The 20,420-nt window shown below is 42.3% G+C and overlaps 1 protein-coding gene across 2 annotated transcripts; it reads left to right on the forward strand.

Annotated features, from left to right (window-relative positions):
* Positions 1-1,013: 1,013 nt before the first annotated feature.
* Positions 1,014-19,536, forward strand: xrn2 (5'-3' exoribonuclease 2). Of its 2 annotated transcripts, XM_047021727.1 has the most exons (31): positions 1,014-1,225; positions 1,595-1,722; positions 1,810-1,921; positions 2,115-2,226; positions 2,528-2,586; positions 2,677-2,766; positions 2,914-2,986; positions 3,118-3,168; positions 5,443-5,600; positions 5,704-5,778; positions 5,979-6,112; positions 6,201-6,258; positions 6,377-6,484; positions 6,785-6,829; positions 7,012-7,152; positions 7,295-7,339; positions 8,117-8,211; positions 8,888-9,023; positions 10,423-10,530; positions 10,669-10,758; positions 10,908-10,980; positions 11,750-11,833; positions 12,030-12,127; positions 12,218-12,297; positions 12,407-12,463; positions 13,128-13,196; positions 13,463-13,591; positions 14,172-14,281; positions 17,536-17,596; positions 18,888-19,044; positions 19,302-19,536. In XM_047021727.1, the coding sequence occupies exons 1-31, from the start codon at positions 1,151-1,153 to the stop codon at positions 19,362-19,364; spliced, it is 2,874 nt and encodes a 957-aa protein (XP_046877683.1). In that variant the 5' UTR covers positions 1,014-1,150; the 3' UTR covers positions 19,365-19,536. The 2 variants fall into 2 exon arrangements, with proteins under 2 accessions (XP_046877683.1, XP_046877684.1); XM_047021728.1 differs by lacking the exon at positions 7,295-7,339 and having other exon boundaries at positions 1,023-1,225.
* Positions 19,537-20,420: the final 884 nt, after the last annotated feature.

Here is a 20,420-nt window from a genome sequence, read left to right on the forward strand (position 1 = left end):
TCTGTGTGGTGGACATGGCCTCTGGTAGAGCTTATTAGTTGGGTCACTGCAGGAGCTCTATAGCGATTTATTGATTTATGTATCTATATGAGTTGTATCACATATTGAGAGTAAGAAATTGATATTGCATATATATCATTGTCTATAGCACCATTTTTTCATTGGCTAAAGTCTTTTATAACTTTTTTTTTTTTTACTGTAAACTAACATATTTCCTTTGGCTATATAAAATAATAACAGCTTGGCCTTATTTCTTCTAATTGATATACTATTTTTAAATGTATTTTTTACCCATCAAATCATAAAATATCCATATTGCTAATGAAATATATCTGTTATAGACTGGGGCTTTCTGAAAATACTGTCAGAAATGCCTTTTTGCACTGACCAGAGCCATAGAAAAAGGCTTTTTCTATGGCTCTGGCACTGACGCCTGCGTGTCACCTTAGTTACTCTGACACACTGATCATTGGCTACTTGAGCTATCGTACTATTAACATTGACTAGCTTTGCTAGGTGAAATTCCCTACAAAATGAGGCAGTGTCAATGTTCATGGAAATAGAACCATTAGTAGGCAAGTGTTTCCGTCTTGAAATCAGCTCCTTCCTGTCTGAAGTATAACAGCTGATGGACATTTTGTCCGTAAGGGGACAATGCATAAAAGAAAATCTCAAATGAATTTAAAATGTGTTGCTATGAAAGCTATTACTCTAACAACATGCAGTAGCCTATCACAAATATGGCATACTAGGCTAGTATTTTTCAATTGTGTACGACTCTTATCTCTTAAATTATGTATGACAGGGTAGTCTTACATAGTAGATTAGCTGAAAACACCAATAATACCAATTCTGTAGTTGAAGATCTTACTGAATATACAACTTTTGCTATTTGTTTGATACTCTCGGTTTTCTCAGGATGCGACTATCATAGAATGGAGTCCACTTTTTAACCACAATCCAAAGTGGCGCTCCATAAAAGATGTAAAACGCATGGACAGCAACCGGAAGATTTTGTTAAACAACCCGGAAACAAATGTAGGCCCGGAACGTTTCTTAGGAGCCCGTACTACAGCAGTTGTTTTAACCAAGTGTTTTGAAACATTTTTTTAATTACTAGTGTTTATTGCTTGTATATGAACTACGGGAGATGGGAGTCCCCGCATTTTTTCGTTGGCTGAGTCGGAAGTATGCGTCAATTATTGTGCATAGTGTTGAGGAGAGGGTAAGTGTTTGTAGCCAACATGCTATTGCCAACAAACGTGTTAGCTTGCTAGATAAAAGGTTTTACGAAGGCCGTGTGTAATAGTTATTGTTATAATATAAATATATTGAACTGACGCGTCTTACGCCAATGTTTGATTTCACCAATTAATGGCAGTAGTTTGTTATTTAAATACAAATCAACAAATTAGCGATCGGTCTTTCTACACTAGGAATCGACGCAAGGAAAGTAGCTACGCCACACATTAGCTAATGCGCGCGTGCGATGCACTAGTGCACTTACTCACACGGGTACCCATATTGCGCAATGCACTTTGATGGTGTCAAGGTTGCACTATTTTTATTTTGTCAAAATGTTATTCTTCCACAGTCGAAGGAATGCAATGGTGTGCGTATTCCCGTGGACACCAGCAAGCCAAATCCGAATGAAGTGGAATTTGACAATTTGTACTTGGACATGAATGGGATCATTCACCCGTGTACACATCCTGAAGACAAGTTGGTCATACTTTTTCGCATGTTTTGATGCATGATATTGTATTATGATTGATATACATCTGCTAAAGTAAACATTTACCTCTACAGGCCTGCCCCCAAAAATGAAGATGAAATGATGGTTGCCATTTTTGAGTACATTGATCGTCTTTTCAATATATGTCGACCAAGAAGGGTGCTCTACATGGCTATAGATGGAGTGGTAATTTTTTCCTTTCTTACAACCAATTACAAAAAGTCATGGTGGCAGCTAAATAATTGTGGAATATTTACATTCCATTTACAATTTATGCATTTAGCAGACACTTTTATCCAAAGCGACTTCCAAAAGAGAGCTTTACAAAATATAAGTATAGTCCCAGTTTTAGCTGACATAACTGCTTGTCTTTAAACAGGCCCCCCGAGCCAAAATGAACCAGCAGAGGTCCAGGAGATTCCGGGCGTCCAAGGAAGGGACCGAGTTGGTTGAAGAGAAAAACAAAATGAGAGAGGAGGTCATCCAGAGAGGTGCCTAAATTGGGAACATTTACTCTTAACAACTGCAAAACATTTAAAGCACTTGAAACAAGACCATTAGTGGAATTATGTAATTGATATTGGCCGGGTTTCCCAGATTCGTTAAGAAGCTCTTAACGCTAAGAGCTTGTTAGGAGCATTCTAAGAGCGTTCTAGAGCGTTCTTGGAACGCTTCTAAGAAGCTCTTAGCGTTAAGAGCTTCTTAACGAATCTGGGAAACCCGGCCAATGTCTTGATTTTGTGTCTATTTGAATCCTCAATCCAACCTGCTTTTCTGTCCAAAAATGTCTAGGAGGGTATCTTCCACCTGATGAAATAAAGGAGAGGTTTGACAGTAACTGCATCACCCCAGTAAGTCAAATAGTTTGACCCCTATTTAAATGTATTTGAAAGCCTCTCTGAAATGCAAAACGCCAATAATAAAAACAAATTGTCTCCAAGGGAACAGAATTCATGGACAACCTTGCAAAGTGTCTCAGATACTATGTGGCAGATAGACTCAGTAACGATCCTGGTTGGCGTAACCTTACGGTCAGTATTATGATTTTGTTGGTAGGAAAATATTTAGTCCAGCCACTACTTTGGTTTGGTCCTTATACACATTAGTCACATGATTCATCTTACTATGCAGGGTTTACTGGAGTGCATGGAATCAGAAGTTTTCTTTTCTCTACCTAGGTTGTTTTGTCTGATGCCAGTGTGCCAGGTGAGGGGGAGCACAAGATTATGGACTACATCAGGAGGCAGAGAGGTACCAAAACTGAAGTGACACAAGGCTTACTGTGACCATCATGTTAGCCTTTCCTCACTCAAATACTCAGATCAGCCAGAATGTCATTCAACTTTCCTCAACTTTATTTCCTTTGTTTTCTTTCTTTTTAGCTCAGCCTCACCATGACCCGAACACCCATCACTGTCTTTGTGGGGCTGACGGTAAGCCGGTGTCTCATCAACTCAATAATATTGGCAAGCTTGAGCCCGTGTGACAACTACAACAATGTAGTCTGTGTACTGTGTGTAAGCTGATTGAGACAGTACTGTACTGCATACATGTCTTGCACTGCATGTCCTCCTCGTGTTAACACATTGTTAATCATGACATGTATCATGACTGTTCCTTAGGCCCAGTAGAGGAAACAACCTGAACCCAGTCAAACTCTGAGCTAGTCATTTCTGAGCTAGTCAAAATGCACATTCTCCATCTGTTTTTAAGAATATTAGGATAGTGGGAAAAAATTACAACTATTGTATTGGAAAGGTGTTCTGATAATAAAAATATAAAGATATAAATCCTATAAATTATCAAATTCAACTTGAAATCCAAACGTAATCAATGTGTCTTGTCCACATTCATTTGTGAACAAAACAACCAATCTATCTGTAATTAAGCTAAGTAATGAGCAGATGGTTAGAACGGAGAGTGCTTTGCAGATGAAGGAAGATGACTGGGGCTAGAGAGAGCCAGCCTTTTTTCACTGTTAAGGATGGTTAGGCTGTAGCCTGAAAAACCTTTGGTTACATAAAATGTGCTAGTATACAAACTCAAGTTTTCTTGAACGGCTGTATTTTTATAGACCAATTTGCACCGTACGTCACACGACTGTCAAGCAGGCTCAACTGCGCATGTAGGTTGCAAAAGACGAACTTCTCCTGGGTATAATACACTTGGAGTGTCGATCAGGTCATCATACATCTCTGTCCACTGGATTACAGGGCTTGACATTAACCTTTTGAGGCACTTGGACGAGTACATATACGTTTCACTTGTCAATGCACAAAAGTCACTTGACCCCGATACCTTTAAATAGCCTGACTAAGTGATCGGGCAAAACTAGCCTGGCTAACGGAGGTCGCTATCACAGGTAAATGATGAATGAAATAGGCTTGGTTAAAGAAATCTGAGATGTTGGCTATCTTCAACAGGCTCGTATCTACGATAGGCAGTCCTCCCTGACGTTTCTGGTGTAGAATGGAGTGAAGTACAACATTGTGCACACTACCAGTGAGCGACGAGTCTGACTGAGGCTAACGTCAAAATAGTGTATCGGGATTGCCAGTTTAAACAAACAAATCAGAAAAATAATTGGACCAGCTGGCTAAAAGCTAAATTCCCATATTTCTTGAAAGCTGCCCTGCTCGATTTTTTAGATGTAGAATTGACTGTAAAACTGTACAATTATGAACTTTATGACATGATGACGTGAAGACATGGCTGCCGCTTGACTATGCGGTCTGTACCGGGCGACATACTCAAATTTCAAGACTTTCGTGACCCAAATCTGATGCCACAGATCAATGGGGAATCACTTTCTCTCTTATAGGCTGTCCTCCTCGACTTTTTTGGTATTTTTAAATATAACTATTTGTATGATCTGTGTCGTCCTTTTGCCGTTTTAAATGCTATCATTTCCCGGTTTTCTGCAGCCAAATTGCGCGCGCATCCCGAGTGTTTACAAACAAGAAATTAAACGGCTTGTAATTTATCTAAAAAATATATCACTCCTAGGTAAAACAGAAACTTGACTTTAGATTGTAGACATTCAAATGTTTGTTTTTTTAATGCAAAGTTGTTTGTCTATTCAAACAACATAAAGATACATTAAGCTTAGATTATCTTGATGGACAGTGGCTGTTGCAACCAAATTTGGATAATAATACAAAACAGAATTTATACTCTACAGTTCAACATCAGTCAAAGAAAAAGGTGTACACTCGAATGTGATTGATATTTTTATTGTGAACTGTTTTGCCAGTTGCAACTCTTCAGGTCTGAATGTGAATGAAGATAGGGATCGGTTTTTCCGCTATCCTAATTGTTCTTGCTTATTAATGCTTGGTTAAAGCATTTAGATTGGCTGCAATTATGTAGCACACAGAACAAAAAGAATGCTGCATTCAGTGGTTTACGCTGCATTTGGTGGACAAAGGAGGAAAAATATTCAGGGTAATTAGATTGAAGTGGAGCTTGATACATTTGCCCCCTAAATGGATGAATTATACCATTGTACATTTGTATTACCAATGCATGTGCATAATAATGTATGTCCGGCCCACGTAGGATTGGTGATGTGAATAGATGGAGCCTGCAAAGCCTTCTCATTGTCTGATAACAATGCACGCGGCGTCCCTGGAAACTGGGCTCCTTTTGGAAAGTTTTCCGTCATGAAATGAGTTGAAATCGATTTGGATGTTGCTTTGTTTGCTCAGCCGATCTTATCATGCTGGGGCTGGCCACACATGAGCCTAACTTCACCATCATCCGAGAGGAGTTCAAGCCCAACAAGCCCAGGCCATGTGCTCTGTGCAACCAGATGGGTCATGAGATCAAAGACTGCCAGGGAGTGGCAAGAGAAAAGCAGGGAGAGGTAAGTGAATGTGTTCAACCCCCCCTCCCCACTCCTCCCCGCAAATGGATTTGTATGGCATTCTCCAATTGGACAATAACCAATTCTGTGGATGTTTCTCCAGCATGATCAGTTTGCAGACTCTGTGCCGGCTTCAGAACAAGAATTCATATTCATAAGACTCTCTGTATTGCGTGAGGTATGTGAAGACTTTTAAAATAATAAATCAAATAAATAGTTTTCAAGTGAAAGACATTGCGTGTACTATATTGAATAGGACCTTTTCTATCTGATAACTGTGGCATTGAAAGAAATACGAATCCTCCTTCTCAATCTTCAATTGATGTATTAGATGTTTGTGGGTTTGATATTTATCAAGGCCTCCTTGCTTTTCTGTAGTATCTGGAAAGGGAGCTGACAATGGCGAGTCTACCCTTTCCCTTTGACTTTGAGAGGAGTGTTGACGATTGGGTCTTCATGTGTTTCTTTGTGGGAAACGATTTCCTGCCTCATTTGCCGTCGTTAGAAATAAGGTGAGCCAGCCGACAAATCCATTACAGCAAAGCGTTCATCGGCTTCATGACATTTCAAAGGTCTCGACTTGATTTTCTTTGTTTTCAGAGAGGGTGCCATAGATCGGCTGGTGGGCATCTACAAGGATGTTGTCCACAAGACCGGAGTGAGTATATCAGTAGTGCTTGTATATTTCAAAGCCAGGCTTCAGTTGGACCTTCTTGCCTGAATGCTTCCTGCGTTTTCTCCCATGTCGCCACGCTCCCTCTGTGGTTTCCTCACAGGGCTACCTGACGGAGAATGGCTTTGTCAACCTGGAACGAGTCGAACTGATCATGCAAGCAGTGGGTGTGGCCGAGGACAACATCTTCAAGAAACGCAAAGATGATGATGTAAGTTTGCAGGATGAACAGTGGCTTTAGCAGCCTATTTGGTCTCTTCAGTAGGTCATATTTTGCTGTGGCTGCACAGGTAGATGGGAGATTGCCCATTTGGGTTGCATGAACAGCTGCAATGTAGGCATCTGATTAAAATTGCTCTCTGGGCGAGGTATTTGCCATTGATACTCAACTATAATTTGGTCTAGTTTAAGGGACGGCAATTTTAGGAATTCAACGACAGTGAATAGCCATTTTCTATTGCTCTTGTAGTCAGCTGCACTGTTTGTTCACATAATTGGGTTTGTCTTGTAGGAGGGCTTCAAAAGAAGAATGAAGGAGAAGAAAAAGAGAATGAAAGTAAGTGATACAGATGTGTCCATTTGAATTGAAGTCCTCTCTGTTTCGTGTCATGTGATACCAAATTTAATTTGGATTTGTTTTGACAAAATGCTTTGAAATGACTGCCTTGGAAAAAAAAGAAAGAAAATGCTTCTTTTGGTTTCCGTGGGTTTCACAGCGTCTGGCTTTGTGTTTCCTAGGCCCAGCAGGCCCCATCCTACCTGACCTCTGGTCAGTTTGCCCCTCAGGCCCTGGGTGGGAGAGGCCGACCCCAACATGTGGAGAATGCTCGGCAGCAGGCCTTCGACATGAGGATGCAGTCCAGAGAGCAGCACAACAAGGTACGCAGCCTGGAGCCTGGAAATTGTGCTTTAAGTTCATATTGAACCTAGTTCCCTAATCAGAACCCGGAGCCATTTGGTTCCAGAACATGAGAATGAGGAGTGTAACAACACGTCAAGGTTCTGATATCATTTTATTCAGGATGCAGCGCAATCCCTGAAGGCCATGATGAAGAATGGTGGGAAGGTAGGTGTTCTGAACTTAACTGACCTACATTTCTACCATCTAGACTTTACATTTACATTACATTTAGTAGACGCTCTTATCCAGAGCGACTTACAGTAAGTACAGGGACATTCCCCCCGAGGCAAGTAGGATGAAGTGCCTTGCCCAAGGACACAATGTCATTTGGCATGGCGGGCAATCGATCCGGCAACCTTTTGTTTACTAGCCCGACTCCCTCACCGCCATCTGACTCTTTACTGCTTGTGTGCAAACATTACAGCCGAACCTCTTGAACCATACAGCATGGTTAAAGGTATTCTGTATTATTTCAGTTGATTTATTTCATTGATTTAAAATCCGTCATGGCAAGGGTCAGATGTGTTGTAAGAAACTGTTACAGTGCTTGTATTCACTCGCGCTTTGCTTCGTAAATGCATGAATGAACAATGTCCAAGCAGCTATTTTGCACACGAATAAGAACTTCACAAAATAAGCATGTTTAAGAGAAGGTCTCCCATTGCGCAGAACAGCTTGTTGTATTTCCTTATGCTTGGGTGATTTCTTTTTGCCATTAAAGGACATGTCCTTCCCTGGTAAGGTCTTCTATAATACTCTGCAATATTCAAATACAAAAGCTAGTTTGTGTCCCAAGGTTTCACATAAGTAGTGTGTGAACAAAGTGAATAAATGCAGATGAATAAATGTAATGTAACATAAAAACGAGAAATGGTCTCTTCTAAAGGTGCCCGGTTAACGACTTTCAAGTTTTGTAATCTCCCCATCCCTCCTGTCGTCCAGAGCTCTGCAGGGCCCAGTGACGCGGCGGACGGCCGAGGCCTGAAGAGGAAAGCCGAGGACAGCGACAGCGAGCCCGAGCCTGAAGACAACGTCAGGTAAACCGGGGCACGAGCGATCCAGCCAGAACTGCATCCAATCCAGGATGAGGCTCTGATTTATGCCTCAACACTTGCAACATAGGCTCTTCGGGTTTTCCTCTGTGGCCTCCCTGTTCTCATCAATAACCCCCCCCCCCCCTCCCCCCCTTCATCACACACACACACACGCACCTTCCTGCAAGTCATTAATATGGAAAGGAGGAATATTCTCATAAATTCCTCTGTGATGTGCCTGCCAAAGCTGTTAAATCCATTGGGCTAAATTGGTATTCATGGAGGCTTTCCGGTTACAAGTCGTCGCTCCCAGTGGGCCAGAGTGGAGGATCGGCTAGACAGATGCTGTTCATCCTTGATTATGTGCAGAATGGCATACCAATCTACTTGTATGTCGGAACCATTAAACTACTCCAAAGGGTGCAAAGTTTCCCTGCATGTCTACACGGATGCGACTACGGTGGTCGAAGCAGGCTGATGGAATTCAATGCTGCATGGAAGACAGTGTCGAGCGCATTGTTTGCATTAAGCCTGAATAACTACAGTTGCTGCAACTATGGTTGAATTGTTACCCGAGTCAATCGCGTTCGATGAAAAACTTTTAGACGGGGCGATAATGGAACCCTGCTGGTATAGCCAGAGTTTTGTGTCGCGTTCTTCTCACGATGTGCTCTGGCAGGTTGTGGGAGGATGGCTGGAAGCAGAGATACTACAAGACCAAGTTTGACGTCGACGCCACCGACGAGGACTTCAAGCGCAAGGTTGTCCGGTCCTATGTGGAGGGCCTGTGCTGGGTCCTGAGGTACTACTACCAGGTACAGAACACGCCAAAGGCCTTTTTACACACACGCGCTCACCCACGAGACGAACCAGCTGTTCTGAAATCATTTTGCGTGGCACACCGTTAATTTTTTTTAAGGGAGAACCAGCCAACAGTGTCACGGTGTGGGAACATACCTTGGAGCTGTTTATTTAGGACGGGATCAAGCTGCCCTCCTCTAGTTTGTTTGCTTTGCCATCGGGAGCCCCAAACGCACCATGTATTACTTTGTACGTCGGTTGATAATGCAGATCTTGATCTTTAACTTAAAATTCAATAATTAGGCGTGGGTTCTCTTCAGAAGATCCTTGTCTGATTAGGCAGGAGCTAGGGGGATTTGTCAGCGGTAATTGTGCGCTCTGTGGATGCGGGGCTCTTGTGTTGACACCACATGCTCAGCCATCGAGGGCCGTCCCCCGGGGGGGGATTCTGAGTGTATTCATTACCAAGCATTCCCCCCCCCCCCCCATGGATGTGGACGTGTCTGTTCTTTTCTGCCACACATTCAGGGGCTTGCCAACAGCGGACCTGTGCTGTGAACGTGCACATGCATCGCCAAATGTTCAAAGGCCAAGGCAGCTCGTTTGGCAGGTGCCAAATTAGGAAGCCAAAACAAATCGAACCATTTGTTTATTTATTTAGTTCTGTCTCACTTTTTTTTTTTTTGCATGTCATAGGAGTACCCTGCTTTTTTTGTCAGTACCACAAGAAAGCATATATATATATATATATATATTATATTTATTTTTTATTAATTCATAGGGATTCAATTGTGGTATGGCTGTGGTGAATGTTGATCTATTAGTTGTGATTTTGGGGTTCACAGTCTAGGTGGAAAGCCACAACTTGTTATTTGAATTATTGTCTATTTGACATAGAAATGTTGGCATTGAAATAGGAGTACCCAATGTGTGCAGGGATTGTAGAATGGATTGGAGACCTAATTTTCAGAGAGAAATTCCTGCTAGCAAGGCAGTGAAGGTCATCCATGGGTATGCCTTTGAAAAGCTAATTCTGTAGCAGAGAAGTTTCTTATCTCATCTTATCTTCCAAGGCTGGATTTGCAGGGTTTATATTATCTTCAACGTGAGTATACTTTAGGGATGGGGTGAAATTAATTTCTGTATCCATTTTGTTACTGTTATAAGGGTGAAGAGGTACTAAGCAGGTTGGCCCTTTGTGGGTGTTTTGGAAATGACTGAAATCTCATGAATCCAGCTCAACCCATTGCTAAATAAACTTCAGTAGCGATATAAATCCCTTACCACTTCAGAAAAAGAATTCAAATTTTTTTTTTCTCTTCTGTGCACTTTTTCAAGCAAATCGGCAAAGAGTTGGGGGTTGTTGTTTGTGTCATTGCTGTGGGAAACTCATGTTTGTTTGCTGATTGACAGGGGTGTGCCTCCTGGAAGTGGTACTTTCCTTTCCACTATGCTCCGTTTGCATCCGACTTCAAAGACATCAAAGGCCTGTTCACCGAGTTCGAGGTTGGGACCAAGCCGGTAAGAATGGACAGAAGGCTACTTTTTCACTTGTCTTGTTCGCGTTCTTTCCCGCTCTCGTGGAATTCTTCAGCCCAGTCCTTTCCTCGCACGACTAAGCCTGTTTTGTGCTGTGTGTGTGTGGTTACATCTGGGTAGTTCAAGCCCCTGGAGCAGCTGATGGGTGTTTTTCCTGCCGCCAGTGGAAACTTCCTGCCAGAGACCTGGCGTACGCTCATGAGCAACCCAGTAAGTTACAGTGAGAACATCAGTCACAACTAGTACAGTTTCTTCAATAAACACATTAGGCTACTTTGGCCTTGTGAAATTGCCAGTTTAACTTAAACAAAACAATGTGGTAAGTTCTCTCTCAGTCAACGTTCTGCCCGTTTCAACAGGACTCTTCCATTATTGATTTCTATCCTGACGACTTTGCGATCGATCTGAATGGAAAGAAGTATGCCTGGCAGGGTGAGTCTTCACTTACTACAATAATCCAAATGCCTCGTGCCTGTGGTCGTCTGACATTACATTTACATTTAGTGATTTAGCAGACGCCCTTATCCAGAGCGACTTACAGTAAGTACAGGGACATTCCCCCCGAGGCAAGTAGGGTGAAGTGCCTTGCCCAAGGACACAAGGAGGGACTACCCCCAAAAAGGGGACAGAAATCGAGTAGAAAAAGCCAAATGAAAGCTGATGGCCTGCCTTCACCGCATTGTCATTGGATCACTTCCAATCCAGCGGGGTATTGCAGAGCCAAAGAACATGACCACCATGTCACTATCCAAATACTGTTACTAGTGCAGTGCCTGTGATGCAGCTGGTGATTTAAGATGTCCATTACCGTAGTTTGTCAGTTGTTTATAGAACTTTGTGCACACACAAAAAAAGCGAAGTGTTTCACAGTTCGATTAGAAATACTACTGAGCATCCACATACATTGTCAATAAATGTGTTATTTCATTAACATAACCACATTTGCTGAGCTATACTGAAAATCCACTTTACACTACATTGAGTATCCACTTCATATTATCTTGCTATTAGTTAGCTAGCTGGCATGTTGCGGCACTCTACGTCCTTAGGTCTTGATCAAGACGCTGGCCAATTTTCTACTTCATACCTTCAGAGAACCTCTGGGGTTTGAAGATAATCGAGCTACAAAAACGTGGAACGCACAGATTCCCCTATAACTATAGTTGGATAACCTCAGGTGGTCTGTGTTGTGTCTCTGAAGGTGTGGCTCTGTTGCCCTTTGTGGACGAGCGCAGGCTGAGGGCGGCTTTGGATGACGTGTACCCTGACCTCTCCTCTGAGGAAGGTGAGTGTAACACACAGCTTCCACTCAGCCTTTCTAAGAAAAACACTTCTACTCTGTCCATTTCATCTATAGGTGGAATAGGAATTACACATGACCTTGGCATTCAGAACAGTTAATATATTCAGTTTGTGAAAAATAGAGCTACGTATCATGTCTGTTGAATGAATAAGTATGTGAAACGTGGGGGTTTCTTCAGAAAAAAGGAACAGTCTGGGAAGCGATGTGCTGTTTGTGGGCAAGTCCCACGCTCTCTGCGACTTCATCCAGGAGCTGTATCTTACCAAATGTCACCAGGTAGGCAGAGCTTCTTGTTATTTGTATGGGATTGGACCACCTTACAGTCCAAATGTTACAGATGGCTCAGACTCTATCTCTGATCTCTAGGGAACTGAGATGCCTGCAGAGCTATGCCATGGAATCCAAGGGACACTAAGTCTTGATGAAGAGCCTATTCTACCAGATGAGTAAGCAAGATCTGCTTCATTACCACATGTTATGATTTCAGAGTACATTCTTATTTTGCTAGTACTCCATCCCTTGAGAAAGTAACAGTTTCTTCCTTTTCTCTCATAGGCCAGTGGAGTCTCCAATCCCTACGCTCCGAGACATTGCACAGAACAGTGCGATAGGGTACGGATTCTCTTTTTGTAATTTTTTTTATTTTTGTAACCTCCTTAGATTCTGCCACTGATCTCAGGTGGACAGGAGGACACGCAAGCAGCTGCTATGACAATGAGCTTTATGTGCTGGTGAATATTTGTTTACCCGTTCCCGCTAACAACATAATGAACGTTTGAAGGTGCACTTGAACCCCTAACCTCATACCGCCGCTCAGACGACTGAGCTTCCTGGAAGTCGCTACCTGAGGGCCCCAGTCAGCAGCTGTTGGAGTGCTCGCTCTCCAACTTCACATTTCACCTGTTTTTTGTTGTTTTTTTGTTGCTGCATGCGATGGATCTCCTCCATAGGATGAATTTATAGTGGAGTAGGTGAATGACATTGGAAGGTTTGACCTCAATGGAAGCAAGGTTTTGAGGCTGTGCACCTGTCACTCTGGACTCCTTGTGACGTGTCTATTGCTTTTCAGGGTCCAGTTTCAAGGGGGGGGGGGGGGGGTTGATCAAAATTAATTGATATAATTTGTATGGTTTGCTGTGACTTGTCAAATCAGAAAGGGCTCCTGTCATCCTTGTCGCTAGATGGTGTCAGTACGTCATATTAGTGCAGATTTTGGTAAATATAAAATGAGTCATGGTGTGACGATAGTAATGTTAATCGATGGTTTTCTTTACAGAATAAAGTATGTGGATCCCCAGTATGCAGAGGGCTTTGTGTTCAAGGCAGTTGTTCTTCCTGGGGCCAAGTAAGTTAACATAATTCATTTTTACTGTGAGTTTTGCACATTAGTTTACATTGTGTAGACTACTGCACGTAGTCTTAAAAAATATGTTTGCCATACCATCAGAAGAGTATGTTTAGTGTAAAACATGCATCTTCTTTTTTAAATGCTAAGGTAATTAATGCATGGTAACGCATATTATCCTTGATGTGTATAGAATAATATAATGGGTTTAATACAGGGAGGCCACAGTCCCTTATTTTGACCATTCTTCGGACCATTCTTCTCAGGCTCCCTAACAAGGTGCTTAAGCCCGGGGACTGGGAGAGGGGCAACCGGGGCCCCTGGAGGCCCCAGCTTGGGTTCAACCCTAACCGACAGCAGACCCACCTGGACCAATCAGCGTTCCGTGCTCTGGGGTAGGCGTTTTCTGTCTACCTCAGGACCAGCTACTACTGTTATCTGCCACTGTGGCTCCCCCCCCCCCCCCCCCCCTCGGTGACCATTAAATACCCACGTTTGATTAGGATCTAAGCTCTTTACTCCGTACATTCGTGCAAGAGGCTGAATTGTCATTAAGGAACCTGAATAATTGAACATCTGGCTGATGCCGACTATAGCATGTTTAGGAATGAATTATGCATGGTGCTGAAGAAACGTGATGTATTCCAAATTATTTTTGGTATATTTTTTGGTCCACCAAATCCTTAATTTCGTAATTCAAGCAGTTATTTGCCTTGATGGGGCCAAACGGGCAGGTGCTCCGAGGCTGGTGATGAGGAAAATCTGGTATGGATCAGTTGGTTAAAAAAGGAGGATTTTTCTTGTGTGGCTTTGAAAAAATGTGTCACCAGTGTGCCAACATTGTAAGGAATATAGCTACTATAACACGATGGACATTTGAACGGATTGTTTGATTTGTGGGGCTCTTACTAACCAGAAAAGCTGTAAACTGCAGTTTGGCGTGCTTGTAACACTTTATGGGTTTGTCTTTTCCAGTCACAGCATGAACAGAGGTGGACAGTACAGCAACGCCCCGCCCCCTGGCAACTACAACCGGGGGAACTACCGCCCCCAACACAGTGGCGGGCATCCCCCATCTTTCCCACGTAAGACTCGCGAGCATGTGCATCAGCCATACCTCAAGACATCCAAACACCATTGCACCAAGGCTTTTCCCATCAACTTACACACAGCCTTTAGATAGGGATACAGCGCATGTCCCAAAGCCAAATATCCACTTGCGTGTCTCCTGATTACATACTAGGAAGGCCAGCGGGCTCCTCCCTTCTTGCATGTTGTTTTTTTGGGGGGCACAATCAGGACTCGAGGCTGACAAATTGTGCTTTTTTAAAGATGGTAAAAAAACAACAACATTCTAACAAACTTTTTAAAATACAATTAAATGGCCCTTTGTTCAGTGGACTGGGTGCTGCAGTAACTCTATCTGGAGGGACAAATTCTCTTCCCCAGCACCTAATCATGGGCTCCTGCGTGCCCCTGGCCTTAGCCCTTGTGGTCCTCTGACAGCAGTTCTCCAATTTGACTTTGATGTGCCAATTTGCAAGTTGATGAATAATCTCATCTGGCGGCTGATAGCCTGTGGGGGAGTCGAGACTATTCTGGTGGCACTTGATGCAAATAAGGGTTTTTGGCTCCTCTGGATTGCGGCAGCACCTCCCTTTTGCCTCCACTGTTCATTCGAGATGGTAAACTTGGCAATTAGCAGTGAGGGACTTATTTTTCTTTTATTATTATTATTATTCTTATTGTTATTTTCTTTTTCTTAAAGAGGAGTTATTTTTATTTTTTATTTTTTTATCATGGAAATGAATGGTCCTAAGGCGATGGATGACTACAGGACTGTCTGCTATTGTTTACGCGACATATCCTAATAATTGAGTTCAAAGCCTTGGACATAATACACCCAGAGTGGCAGTGAAGGCTCCTTGTTTATTCAGTTTAGACTATTTGCATAAATATTTTTAAGAGGTGTTTTCTTTTAATTTTTTAAGGTGGTTATTAGCAATACTACCTGTGGATTGACTGAACACAAACATTTTCTAACAGCAGCAATGCATGTTAAATGTAGGATGTACCATGTTGGACTCATGATCATTATGACTGTCATCAGACTTCCGAGAATTGGCCATGCATTAAACACCAGTCAGGCGTTTGCAAATCATTAGTCTTACCAATACAAGAAACCAGGTAAACCAGAGAAGTAACTCTTAAATTATCTTGAAATGTGCCATTTTGGGGCGAATGAGAGCTCAAAGGCATGTCTTTTGTTCAGATAAACCTTTTTCCTCGGGGAGGATCCACTAGGTGGGCAGTAATCATCCCAGCCTGGGCTAGGATGGGTCTTTGTGGTGGGGGTCCAGGGTCCCTGTTTGCTGATTAGGTGTTGGGAGACCAGGGTGGTAATGAGGCTGTCGAGTGGGTCTGCTGGACACACTGGCCCCCTGATAAAAGCCTCGGGGAGGATCCTATTTGATTGGATGTGTGCTGTAGTCTGGAGAGGGTTGAAACCAAAGTTAACTTCCCCTTTGACTGTGCCACTACCTCCTGTGGTGATGTGTCAACACACCGCCTCTGAAACATGCAGCGAGGTTTTGTTCGCCCTAATCAAAACAGCTGGTGTGTAATAACCAACCAGGGGACACTCTGTTGGTGGCCATTATTGTGCTGACATGTAGTGACATTGTATTGTCAACTTTGTTGTGCTGTTGAAGTTTCAGCTCCCGTCTATTTTTAATTGAGCCATGCGTACTCAAACGAGTTGTCTACGAAAACCAGCCTGAAAAGACAAGATAATTGAAAATGAATGTGAGGAAATGTCATTTGTTTGGGCCTGTTGTAATCCTGGTGGTACTACAGCGAATGCAGCGTGTTTAGAGGATTTAGAAGCGTAATCCTTTATTGTCGTTTGTATCACATGGGCCAGAGCTCCATAGAGTTTCAGATCATTGTTAATTAAGGAGATTGACAGGTGTCTACTTGTAATTCTCTCTTTGGAGTGACTATACTGACCCATCAGCAGAAGAGACATGAGACGTTACAGGGTTCTAAATGAGACCAGAGTGGGTGGTCCTAAGTTGTTGATCGAGAAGATTAATAAACGTTTGCCGAAAAACAGGCTGAAATGACTTGGGTCTGGCGAACTTGCCATTTCTCCCATTGTCTTTTTTAGTATGTCTGTTGATGTTGAGGCTGATCTCTGGTACTAAGTTGCGACTTATTGTAGGACTTAGCTATTCTACAAGCAGTAAATAAATGTTGGTCATGCAGGGGTTTCTACGCAGCCTGGTCATATTTTACTTTTATCGTCCTCCTAAGTCCTCGTTCTATTCTCTCATTCCCAAATTCAGCTGGCCAAAGTTTCAGTGAACCTCCAGGCCAAACATACTATTTCCAACATCATTACCATCAAAGATTTTTTTACACCAGCTCAAATCCCGGTTTTGTAAATGACAGCCTTTTCTTCACTGAAATTCTTTTCATCCCACCCTTCACCCGCCCCTCACCCTCTTCTCCATCTGAAACACTCACCAGGCCTGCCCCTATAAACAAACAAGTCTGAGGCTTGCAGCTGGTCATTGCCTTGGCAACTGTGAATCTGGAAGCTGCTCGCTACTTTTTTGTAAAAAGTGTGGCTTTGTGAAGGGCTCGCGGCGATGGAACCAGGGTACTTGAGTCATCCACAATGCCGCCCGCTGAATGCTTATTTCATTTTCAGGAGAAGAAATGCAAATGCTGCATTTTTTTTCTTTACGCCCTTACCTCAAACGCTATTGTGATCTGATGCTTGAATAGGCGTAATTTTATCATGGCAATTGTTTTCTCAGTATCTGAACATTAAAAATGCTTTGTTTTGATATTGGGGTTATGGTGGAATTGAATTGGGTTAATTAATTCCCCAATTTAGGTAGCGCACACTGTAGTTCCAGCATAATGGAAAGTTGAACTGAACATTCAACCTGTTGGAAGTACTCCATTTACAGTCATGATTAGGCTTAAACATTAATTCTGGAATTTTTTTGTTGTGCATCATAAATGTGTTATCAAATATGGGACTTATTGCTGTTTACAATCCAAGTACGACTTAAGCAGAATTCCCACCCCATTACCACCCAAACCAGAAAAGTTTAGGGAAAAGTTTCATCAATAGGCCAACTGCAACTCTTAATGGATCATCCACCAAATTCCACAATATCACGTCTTTATGAATTTCTTGTTCACATTCTTGATTTAAGACACAATTCCCCCTGCCAATATTGTTGAATGTAGTATACTGTGTACATGACAAGAACTTGGATTGGAATAAACACTTTTTCAAAACGGTATCTTTTGTTCTGCTCAGATTCCAGGCAGCAGGGTATACTAGGAGCCCCTCCCCCGTACAACCCTCAGCAATACCCAAGGTGAGTCTTCTTTGTCCGCTTCTGTAACATGTCAGGAGGAAATCTTCTGTCTTTACTCAGCCTGGGAAGTTCTGAGTAACTTTTCTGTTGGATGAAGTAGTGTGTACTGCATAAATACTTGGTGGTGCTCATGAACGAATAACTTTTTGGGGGGTTGACCTACCGTTTTCACACTTGGGTTGGAGTTTTTTTGTTTGTTTGTATTTGTAGTTTTCCTGTGGAAGCACACCTCCCAACTGTACATGAGGCCACCAGACCCGCACCATGGGGGGCTTGGAGCTGAATTGAAATTATGGCCGAGCTAAAACAAATTTCTCTCGAGGAGGTTTGTGGAACTTAATGAGGCATAACTAATGCTGCCGGAGCGCTATCGTTTCCGTGCCGCAGCCACAGTGTCCGCACAGACCAGCTATTGATTCTGGCTCCAGACCTCTTGAAGGACTAATCAGGTTCTTTGGTTCAACTTTTCAGGCCTCCCATCCCCATTGTGCCTCCCTGTCACCTTAGGTCAGTAGTTATTAGCGGCGACTGAAAACAGTTTCTTTAACTACTTACGACCGGACCAAATGAAAATGCATAAGAAGGGAACCTGGAGGAGGGATTATGGATTCCACTGCTCTGCTAAGTCGGGCATTGGGAAAGAATGTGACATGGTTTGATAATGAGGGATGGGTCCACCTCCACTCTTTCCTGCTCCATTGTCGGCAATAAGACGAGACTTAATACGTTGGGGTTTGCTCCCAGATCGACACATTGTCGAGCTGCTGTTCATGGAGAGCTGCAGTGTGGTCTGTGTGTTCATCGCCCAAGAGCAATGTGGTGCCCTCATTTCAGGGATGAGTGCAATTCATGTAAATATGGTTTATTTCATACTCTTACGGGGTTTATACACAGAATGGCGTAAATTGGGTCGCCATCTTATCCTTTTATGAATTCAGCCTCTCGGTCCATACCAATTAGCAGGGATGTTGCTAGGTCACCGTGGTCAATTGAAGGCTGCATCAATAGAACTTGAAAAGGTTTTTTTTGTTTGTTTTTTTTTGTAGCCATATCAGGCCTTCTGACATAATTCAACAATTGGTGGGTGGGACAAAATGATGGCAGGCCCAACACTCAGAATCCCCCAAACCCAGAATTGCATCGTCCTGTAGTCTTGCAATACAAATTTTGAGGTGTTTTAATTGACGTTGCTAGCTCGAAGCCAAGCTGCACAACATTGACCAATGCTAATCCAAACTCGCCTTCAGGCTAGCAATTGTTGTCAGCTGACAACCAAGTTTTGACTGTGCAGGCAGCAGTATGGTGGACAGGGCTGGGACCGGTCAATGCAGTCCCAAGGAGCAGCCTACCAACAAAACATGGCCCGGGGCCGTGGGGGGGGTGCTGGAAACTACCAGCAACGCTACGACGACCGCCGAGATGACCGCAGAGACAACAGACCACCGCAGGTAACTATTTGGCAACCAAGTCAAGTTTAATCTCCAGCAGCTTAATGAAACCCAACAGTACGCATACATGGGGGGTCATTGGAACTAGAACGGTCCATCAGTTACAACATATTTTTTGTGGGGCTTGTTTTTTTTATTGCATGCAAAGAATGAGCAACTGTATTCTAGCATATTTATATGGGGTAGGTGAGAACGGTTGGTTGTGAATTCACAGTTCACATTTGTGCAAATAATTTAACTCTTAGCCTCTTTTGTAGGGTTACAACTCTGGACAGGGTTATCCACCACCACCACCTGCCAGGCGTTACGATTGGAATTAATTTCAGATGTAGACAAGCTGAGGATTTTCAGTTTGCTACTTGTCTTTTTCAGGCTGTTAACTTGTGAAATGCTTTTTTTCTTATTTTAATTGTACTGAACATGTTTTATGTACTGAATTTTTAAGATATATGCCTGTAAAACTTGTATAAAACAAGTGAGTCAAAAGACGAATGCCATTGTGTATCGTTTTTCTTTCTTTTAAAGATTAGAAGCTGTACTACTTTTCCACATTAATACTGTTTGTTTATCCACACAGTGAGGTATAATTACTGACATAGGCCATAGCTTCCATTAAGGATTTTTATTATTGGTCAGTATGTGAAACAATAATAGTACATTTTACAAAATAATTTACTTCTCAGATACAAACATTTTGTGAATAGGTGGAAATCCATTTTAGTTTTGAAGAAATCTGACATCTTTTTACTTGCGCTGGGCTCTTGAATATATCAATTATCAGGTCTTTCTCCTGGTTAAGAACGATAACCAATTATACAGAGATTAACAGTTTTTAGCTGACGTGTCAAATGTGTAACACAATGTGCACCTATATGACATTAACTCTACGTTATTGAATTGATAAATCCCTTTCACCAAAGCTCAGACATTGGTGTTTGGCCAAGTCACCAGTGGCCAAAAACGGCTAATGAATTTCAAAAATCCCCCCCTCAAAAAATACAAAATAAAGATTAAACTTTTTTTGATCATCTGTAACAATATACTTTTCTGTCCGATTTTGCATTAATTATTTTGTTCATTTATTTATTTTTACATTTTGAAACCAATTAATTTTATTATTGCTATTCGTTATTATGAACGCACAAATCTCAGATGCTTTCAGTCAAGATTTGTCTCCTCGCCGTCAGAAACTTGGCATATTTATTCATTTGCATGTGCACATTTCTGACAGTTTCGATAGTCCTTTATTGACGCAGTTGAAATTAAATTGATAACGAAAACAACAAATTACGGATAACGAATACATTTACAAAGTATAGAACAAATATAAAGTGTAATTTGTTGTTTTACCTTCAGTCAATATGGCCTAGGCTACC

This window comes from Hypomesus transpacificus, chromosome 6, assembly GCF_021917145.1.
Source record: "Hypomesus transpacificus isolate Combined female chromosome 6, fHypTra1, whole genome shotgun sequence".
Taxonomy (NCBI): Eukaryota; Metazoa; Chordata; class Actinopteri; order Osmeriformes; family Osmeridae; genus Hypomesus; species Hypomesus transpacificus.

Bases quoted from the DNA above. Each gene is read 5' to 3' on its own strand.
- xrn2 (XM_047021727.1), top strand. From the start codon at position 1,151: ATGGGAGTCCCCGCATTTTTTCGTTGGCTGAGTCGGAAGTATGCGTCA. The intron at 5,601-5,703 runs GTAAGTGAATGT...ATGTTTCTCCAG, and splicing joins CAAGAGAAAAGCAGGGAGAG to CATGATCAGTTTGCAGACTC. The intron at 7,340-8,116 runs GTAGGTGTTCTG...CCTGTCGTCCAG, and splicing joins TGATGAAGAATGGTGGGAAG to AGCTCTGCAGGGCCCAGTGA.